General features: G+C 42.5%; 1 protein-coding gene across 1 annotated transcript in view; it reads right to left on the bottom strand.

Moving 5' to 3' along the window:
* Positions 1 to 470: 470 nt before the first annotated feature.
* The window catches only part of LOC144892093 (uncharacterized), a 44,083-nt gene continuing 35,024 nt past the window's right edge, over positions 471 to 9,529 (bottom strand). The window contains exon 5 of the mRNA XM_078777266.1: positions 471 to 563. Within this exon, the coding sequence (XP_078633392.1) occupies positions 559 to 563 (5 nt within the window). The 3' untranslated portion in view covers positions 471 to 558. The remainder of the gene's footprint in view (positions 564 to 9,529) is intronic.

Here is a 9,529-nt window from a genome sequence, read left to right as displayed (position 1 = left end):
TCTTCTCCAAGAGCTTGAGCTTGAGGTCCTGAGAGGAGACTCCAGAGACGAAAGCGTCTAGGAGAAGGTCATCTTGAACCTGCTCGTGAGTCCGTGGCTCCTGGGTGCTGTCTAGCAGGAGTTGCCGGAGCTCCTGGGCATAGTGATCCATCGACTCATTTGGTTGCTGGCGTCGTGATGACAGCAAATGCCGAGCATACACCACACTCCTTTTCTTTATGTACAATCGCTTGAGCTCCGCAACAGCGAGGTCGTACGTCGCACATCGTGCAATACTGTTGTACACCTTGTAGTCGACTTTGGACTGGAGCGCTGCTGGCTTCACGGCAGCTGTCGGCACGGCGTCCTGGTCAGCGAACTGGTTCTCCAAAGTTTTCAACCAGTGAGTCAGTTGCAAACCAGCATCCGGGGCTTGCGGGTCGGCGCAGAATTGCGATACCACCAGCATCTTGCTTCCCGCCATGTCCGTAGATTTTAATGGAATTAAGTGTTGTGGAAATCATTCAAGTCCACAACTTTAGTCCATCTGTTGGTTTAATTCCATTAAGACCTTTGACATCATTCTGCAAATACAGGAATGCAATAGAAATAAGGTTTGGCATCACATAGGTCAATCCATAATATAGTTCAATGAAAGCAAGCGTAATATTCTATGCGGTACGTACCGTTAGCGAGTCTACTAGTCATTGTAACATGTCACAGGAGAAGTCGCCTAGAGCAGCGGCCGCATCGGGTCTTATAGCCGCGCCCCCCTAGCGGTGTCAGCGAGCAGCGAGCATCACCTGGGTTCAGCGTTAATACGATTTCACTACAGAAGTCATACATGACGTCGCTATATCTCTGAACTGGTAGTAACACTATATTTTAGCAGGTTTTGTATTGAGACTAAAACACCCCAAAGACTGAATAATGTTGCCTAGACCCTTAAAGACCATGAAGACGCCGATGACTCTTATAGACCCCAAAGAAGCAAAATGCCCTGAAAACCCCAAATAACCTGAAGACACAAAGTAATTGAAGACCCTGAGGACCTAAAATACCCAAAAGACATTGAAAGACCATTAAAGACCAAAAAGACCCAAACTATCAGAAAGACCCCAAAGATCTGCAAGCCCCTTTAAACCCATTAGATCAGCTTGGACCCATGACCATTTAGAGCTTTACACCACTTGGACCTTATTAGATTACAAATAAATTACAAATAAATAATTTGACCAATATTATAAATAAATTTATACAAAATAAATGTTTGTATTATGATTAGTATAAACCATGACTGACGACACAGCAACTTGCAGGTTGCTGTGTCGTCAGCAACTAAGTTCAGTCAGGTCATTATCCTCAGTTAAAACAAGCCTGTGCCTCTGTGGCGATGATGTGTGGTGAGGCAAGTGTAGTAAGCCGAGCCATGCAAGTATATCATAAAATGTTTAGTTTTGACCAAAAATGTGTCTCTATTTTCACTGTAAATGCAGTATTTTCTTTTCTCAAAAAGCAGCATTAGGACACATTTTTGGATGAAAACATTTGGAAAGTGTTTAAAATGGCATTATAGACCATAGTGATTTATTTTATTGGGTTCCTCAACATTTAAAACATGGGTTTTGTCATTAAAATCAAGTCTACGTCTAATTTATGCCGGGTTATTGGAAGAAAAGTAGTCAGTGGCGGCCATTTTGAATTCTTCAATAAAATAATTCCCCAAGGGTGCCAGCTTGGCATCCGGCTAATTTATGATCTGTAGGGTCAGTTCGATTAGAAACAACAATAAAATATTGTATATACCTCAGAGCATGCTTTTGTTGTCTGACACCAAACTACAAAGTTGATACAAACACAAAGCTTCACTTATTGTCACATTTCATTTTTGTTCCCTGCCCCTCCTACAAGGTCGGAGATGTTGGACATTAAAATGAGTTCCGTCAGACCGACCATCCATACACATACTTTTCCGTATGCGATATTTCAAAAAAAAGTTTACCATTTAGCTTTCACATGGCAGATATCTATTCCTCATGATATTATCTCAACGTGATTAGACCACTGCCGTAATTGGCTGAATAATGTTGCCTGACAATAATGAATGATCATTACAACACAATCCCGAATCACATCTTCAAACAACTCCTCAACATCCATTCTCAGGTGTGTTTAATGAATTCTGCATCTGACATATACAATGAAGAAACACCAAGATAAGAAATATTTAAGTCAAAGAAAAAGTTGATGCTGATGAATCAAAGACATTCAAAATTTCCAATCAAATAAAAACCAAAACAATCAGGAGGGAATTGTTATATTTAAGCTTGTTACACAGAGGTAAAAATACAAATATTGTAAGATGAAATGATCATTAGATTTCCAAAGCAGCAATGGTCTTGAAATATAAAATAAATACAAAAGGAAAAAAAAAAAAACTGAGAGAGACAGAGAGACAGAGAGAGAGAGAGAGAGAGAGAGAGAGAGAGAGAAATAGAGCAATAAAGAGGAGGTTTCCACTTTGAGTTTCTTTTGAGCTTGAGATCTTGGCAACAGAATAAAGAAAGAGAGGGTTCTACACGCGAGAGGTTAAATTTCACTCCACTATGTACGTCCAGGAGACACGTTCAAAAGAGACGAAAGACCCCAGAATGATGAAGCCGGGGTTCAGAGGGACAAGAGGATATCTGCGCAACCCTAGATCCTTTCAAGAGGCCGAGATCGAATAGAGGCTGGAGATTGTAACACGACCAAGCATAGATTCACAGGGGCAAGATCACGAACTCGGACCAGTGCCTTACAACAAAACAAAACCAATCATTATTTCCTTTCACAACCTGATTCAGGTCAAAGTGCTTCAATATTGTTAAAGGTTTTGTGCTTGGTAAGGATTTTCTTGGTCATCCCTGTTACTCTGACTATCACTGGTACAATTTCAGCTTTCTTCAATTTCCAAGTCCTCTTCACCTCATTTTTCAGATCCTGGTGTTTGAGAATTTTCTTGGTTTCTGAAGCATTTAATCCAACGTCATTGGGAACTGAAATCTCAATCGACAGTGCCGTCTTTTCCTTTTTGTGTTTGAGCACTATGTCCGGACGTAATGCTTTGTTTGCAAAGTCTCCACATTATGGGCTCATCTCGTCATGCGTGAGCACGGTGTTAATTTTCAAGGATCAGATTTGGTTGGTGTTTCCATGATTGTTCTGGGAACGGAATGTTTAAATGTTTACAGATGGGCCAGTGGATTACTCCACAGATGCTGTCATGCCTTTCTGTGTACAACTGTTCTGACATGAGTTTTTTTACATCCCAAAAGGAGGTGACTGGTACTTTCTGTTTCTACTCCACAAAACCTACATTTGTCCAATTGACTCAATCCTGCCATTTTCTTAAAGCTATTAGTGTAGTGCCCCTGGTCTTGGGCATTCATGATGACTCATTCTCCATCCCAATTAATTTGACCTCTTCTTAGCCATTCCAATGAACCTTCCTTGTCGATCCATGGTCTGTCAAGCTCTTTTTTTCTTTAATCTTCCTGCTCTTTTGTCATTCTCCCATTTGTCAGAGTATATCTGCTGATATTTCTTTTTGTAGTTTTCCTTTTTCTTATTTGCGATCACTGGGGCTGTATTTGTTTCTGTATTGTTTTCCTGTGTAGTATCCTGCACTTGCACCTGGTTTTGGAAGTTTGTTGCTAAATGGATTAAGGATACCTTTTCTGATTTTTGTTTTCTTGCTCGTGCACAAATATCATCCGATAGTCTGTTGAGCTTTCACCTGCTCCGCTAGTCCAACACACAATGTTCTGTGCACTTGGTTCAGCTTCATCAGACTGCCTCCTCCCTCTCGTCTTGGCAAGTAAAATCTCTGAATGCATTGAATTTTGCATAATATCTTGTGGATAGAGAGAAGTTTCCTTGTTTTGGTGTCTAAGTTGTTGATCTCCGATTGTGGCCGGTTTGTAATTGCACAGCTATACTGGAACACCGGTACTGCAAGTTGGTTTACAGCTTTGATTTTGTTCATTGGAGAGAGGGATGATTTCAGAATTGGTCTTATTCTGTGTAGGTAATCTTTGCTGATTACTTTACGCATTTTTTTGTGTTGTACCTCAGGACCTTCTTCTATTCGGAGGTATTTGTTGGTCCTCTTCCCCCTCTTCATTCTGTTGTCCATTATTCTCCTCCTCATTGTAATTAATTTTGTTTTTATTTTGTTTGCTTAGGTGCTATTTGACCAGAGTTACTAACTTCGAGTTGTTCTTCCTCTTGAGGTGTTACTGCAGCATTTGCTATTGTCAATCTTTGATCCGTTGTGTAGTTTCCAATTTTGTTTCCTGATTCAATTCTCCGATCTGTTGCCCAATCTCTGTCTCTGTTTTTGTAATTACATTTGAAATCCCATTTGCTTCTGCTCTCCTCTCTTCCTGTTCTATTTCCTGCTCAACACCAGTAAGTTCTGTCGGTTGCTCCTTTTCTTTTGGAGTTTGTATTCTGGGAATCTCATCCCAAACGTATGTCCTGTCATTCCATTTTGGCGTTGGTGGTCGTGCGCCATGTGTAGGTGACCAATTATCTCTTAGTCTGAGTTCTTCCTCTGTGAATATTTTCTAATGGATGAAATTGTTTTTCCTCGAACTTGGTGTTGCCCTATTACAATTTACTTTATCAGGGCACATGCTTCGGAATATCTGTTCCCAGGCGTTCACACTTTCTTTTCTCATGTCTTTTCAGCTGGCATACTCCATTGCCCACAATAAGGTCTATTTTTCTTTCTTTGTCCAGTTTTTCATCTTCATTTGAATCCTCTCTTCTTGGGTCATACACTTCACGTCTTTAAATGATTGCTATCTTGCTTTGTAATTATGGGAGATTTCTATGATTATTAGGGTCGGTGAGTTATGCAAGCAGTTAAATCGTACGTCAATGTGAACTTTGTTCTTAAAGCATGTAAGGATATAGAAAGGCAAGTTTTGGCCCATTGTTAAATCTGTATTTATAAACCAGAATGTGCTTTCAAGGCTCGGCTGTGTGAGCAAGGCCTTGGGAGTGGAACCGAAGCCATAAGGGGACATCTGTAAATAACCTTTGCCTTTAAGTGGAGAGCCCCAGCGCTGAGTGTTCACTCAAGCCCAGGGTGGGTGCATTAATCAAGTAGTGAGATTGTGCAGGTCAGAGTAGATTGACATATAGGGGATTAAGACCATGGTTTCTTCTCCTTTGCCTGTATCTACAGACTTGGCATTTAATATGGAATATTTTTTTTGTGGGGGTGAACTTACTTTTAAAGATGACTTATAACCAAAAGTTCATTGGAATTATGTTGAAATTATTCTAGATTTTGTTAATGTGACCTTTAAAAGAAACAAAAACCACATTTGACATTTCGAAGCAAATAAATTGATCCTTGAAAGTGATGTAAACTGATATCGAACTCAATTCACGGACAGTACTGTGTTAGACTTCTGTACGTTTTCCAGAAGTATCTCTTTATTTTGCACATTAGCCAATTTTTTTTTCAACAAAAACAAAAGCTAAATTATGACTTGGATTACGGACAGTAAAATTACAGTTCAGTACTTCGTGTAAACCCCACGAGCATTCAGGAGAGCACGTACACGTCGAGGCATGCTGTTCACAAGATTTGCCAAGGTTTGGACAGGAATCGCTTGCCATGCAGTGACAATAGCCTGCTGCAATTGCATGCACAGAGGTAGGCTGCTGGTCCAAGTGGTCGATTTGACGCGTTGATTCTGCCCACAAGTTCTCTATCGGATCCATATCCGGGGACATGGCAGGCCACTCCATATGCTCTACACCACGGTCAGCAAGAAAGTGTTGGATCATGCGAGCACGATGAGGCCGTGCGTTGTCATCTTGGAAGACAAAGTTTCCTCGAAAGGCTGCACGAGCAAATGGAAGCAATGTTTCTTCCAGAATGACCCTGTACTTGAACTGGTTCAGGTTTCCATTCCGAACAACCAGGTCAGTTTTGCCCCCTGCATGAAAAGCAGCCCAAACTGTCACCCCACCACCTCCAGCTTGGACTCTTGGCACTATACAGTCTTCGTTGTGGGCTTCATGCATTTATCTGCGCACTCGGACGCGGCCATCTTGACGATAGACCAGAAATATAGACTCGTCACTGAAGGTCACGTGATTCCAGTGTCCTGGCTGCCATTGACAGTGCTCTCTGGCCCACTGCAATCGGCGCTGGCTGTGTTGTCTGGTCAGGCGTGGCTTTCTCAGGGGACGCCTGGCACGATAGCCTGCTTGAACCAGTCGTTGGTTGACTAGCCTTCTGGATACAGGCACATTTGTCAGTTGCTGCCACTCTGCCCTAAGCCGATTAGCTGACTTGGTACAGCCATTGCAGACTAACCGGTGCAGCTGGCGATCATCTCTCCTTGTGGTTCTGCATGGACGTCCTGGCCTCGGTATTGGAGTAGGGACACCCCTCTGAGCATTTCGTTTCAGGATCTTTGACACCTGACCTTGAGTGATGCCATACTGCCGAGCAATAGCACGCTGTTTCATGCCAGAATTTCGTAAAGCCACCACTCCATGACAAACAGCATTGTCAAGTTGACGGACCATCTCCAGAGGAAGCGGCAATAACTTTTGTACACGTGCAGCAGTTGTTTTCCACTAATACAGAACGCAACAACCCTTATATACCCGATTGTGAAGCCAATCGTCAAATGTACCTGTCCTTACATTTTGTCACGCCACCTGTTATATAATCCTGTTATTGACTTCTTGCTGCGAAAGACAATCAGTGACATGGTTCTTTCAACAAAGACATCACCGAAGGGTAAAATAAACTCACCAGATTGATATACTGAGTTCAGAAAGTAAACCCAAGTCAAGAAAAAATATATATTCCATATTAAATGCCAAGTCTGTAGTATCTTATGTAAACCTTTAGTGACTGTAGAATAAGAACCAGATGGGCTTTTGGCGCCAGGAAGACAGAGTCGCCGAGTTCTGTGTTGATCTTTAAATTTCAATCCCACCACATCAAAGTAGCCGAGGTCTACTTAAGCACAATGCTCCAAGAGCAGGATAAATCATCAGAAGGAGCAGGACGAGAGAGGACAGAAGAGAAGGAAGAAGTCTTCAAGCGACGCGTCATATCTTAGTTATATTTTGTGTAACAAGTTCTCTCTAAATTCGGAATAAACCTTGGCTTGAACAGTTAGTCTGAGTTTCTTTGAGTCTGAGTTTCGTCTTGAGTTATTTATTTTAGGGTTCAGTGAAAAGTTCCCTAACAGGTCATACACTTCATGTCTTTAAATGATTGCTATCTTGCTTTGTTTGTTATTTCATTTATTCTTTCCTGAGTGAAGCATTTTTCTTCATTGGTGCTACTGAATTGAGATTATTTAATGGCACTCTTTCAACCTTGGCTGCCAGCTGTGTTTGTTTGTGTTTTTGTTTTGTTTTTTTAGTCTCCCCAGTGTGAATCCTCATGTGTACGTCACGGGTTGCACGATTACTGAATGCTTTACTACACACAGTGCACTTATACGGCTTCTCCCCAGTGTGAATCCTCATGTGGTCCTTGTAGGACGTGCTACACATAAACAATTTGCCGCATACGTTGCACTTATAGGGTTTCTCGCCAGTGTGAATCCTCATGTGTACCCGGAGGCATGAGTGATTACTGTATGATTTATCGCACACGGTGCACTTATACGGCCTCTCCCCAGTGTGAATCCTCACGTGGTCCTTATAGGTCGAGCCATAAATAAACAATTTGCCACACACGGTGCACTTGTAGGGTTTCTCCCCAGTGTGAATCCTCATGTGTATTTTGTGGTTTGCATGATAACCGAATGATTTATTGCACATTGTGCAATTGTACGGCTTTTCTTTCGTATGTGTTCTCAAGTGTTCGCGGCATGTTCCTCTCCTTCGAAATGTTTTATTACAGACATGGCATTCGAACGGCTTTTCCCCGGTATGAATCCTCAGATGTTCCTGTTGGGATGAGCTTTGACTGAATGATTTGCTGCACACACTGCACTTATACGGCTTCTCCCCAGTGTGAGTCCTGACATGTTCTTCGTATCTTGACTTCCATTTGAATGTTTTATTGCAGATAACACACTTGTATGCCATTTCTCCAACATGTGTCCTCATGTGTGCCTTGTAGAATGAGCTACGAATGAATGATTTGTTGCAAACATGACACATGTACGGTGTTTCACCAATATGTATCTTTTTGTTAGTGGGAATCTTCACCTGTTCCTCGCCATGAATACTTTTCTCTTTATAATTAATATAATTCACACAGTTACTCTTCTTCTGCTGATGAATAGAATTCTCAGTGACCACAAGACTATTCTTGGTAAAGGAGAACATCTTGAAGATTGGAGTCCGTTTCTCTGAAGATTGGTCAGACACAAAAAAAAAAAAAAAAAAAAGGAAATTTGTCACAGGGATGCAAAAACAACATCAACGCATTTTTTTTTTTTTCAACAACCATGAATCAGGAAACTTACACTTTCATGAAGACTTCACCTGGAAGCCGATCAACATATTTTTGTGAAAGCCATTTACTCTTCCAAATCAATTCCTCGTCGCGGCTTTTAACGGTGTAAAACTTGTCCATGTAAGTACCCTCTCCCACATCTGCTGCAAGCCTGCATCCTTCCAATGCTCCCCCCCTCTTCAGCATTTATCGACTTCATGTTCAATCTTCCTGCATCGCTCCTCACCCAATTTCCCCTCAGCTTCCCCTCATCCCGCACCCTCCAATCTTCCCCTCGTCCCGCACCCTCCAATCTTCCCCTCGTCCCGCACCCTTCAATATTCCCCTCGTCCCGCAACCTCCAATCTTCCCCTCGTCCCGAACGCTCCAATCTTCCCCTCGTCCCGCACCCTCCAATCTTCCCCTCGTTCCGCACCCTCCAATCTTCCCCTCGTCCCGCACCCTCCATTCTTCCCCTCGTCCCGCACCCTTCAATCTTCCCCTCGTTCCGCACCCTCCATTCTTCCCCTCGTCCCGCATCCTCCAATCTTCCCCTCGTCCCGCATCCTCCAATCTTCCCCTCGTCCCGCACCCTCCAATCTTCCCCTCGTCCCGCAACCTCCAATCCTCCCCTCGTCCCGCAACCTCCAATCTTTCCCTCATCCCGCAGACCCGCACCTTCCAATCTTCTCCTCATCTCACACCCTAATCATCGGAGTTATGAAGGAGATAGACAGACGGACGGACGGACACTGCCTTTTGTTATTATCTTCTTCTATCTTCTATATTATTATTGTTATTATTATATTATCTATATTATAATAGCCGTAGATGATTCTGTCTGTCTGTCTGTTGGGTGTCTGTCCGGGGTGTGGCTTACTCGGTTTGCAGAGTAGCTCCACCCATAGCTCCACCCATTCTGGGAGTGGCTTCATATAATTATAAACAAATATCCACCATTTTATTAACTCGCATAGCTTTGAGGCCTGTTTTGTAGGCCCATGGTGTCTTGCTCTCTCTCCCAGTTTTATTTCAAATCAAATTCGATATATCATTTCATTTTTCACAGTCGCT

This window comes from Myxine glutinosa, chromosome 5 (assembly GCF_964187855.1).
Source record: "Myxine glutinosa chromosome 5, kmMyxGlut1.1, whole genome shotgun sequence".
Classification (NCBI taxonomy): domain Eukaryota; kingdom Metazoa; phylum Chordata; class Myxini; order Myxiniformes; family Myxinidae; genus Myxine; species Myxine glutinosa.
This window is presented reverse-complemented; position numbering and strand designations above follow the sequence as displayed.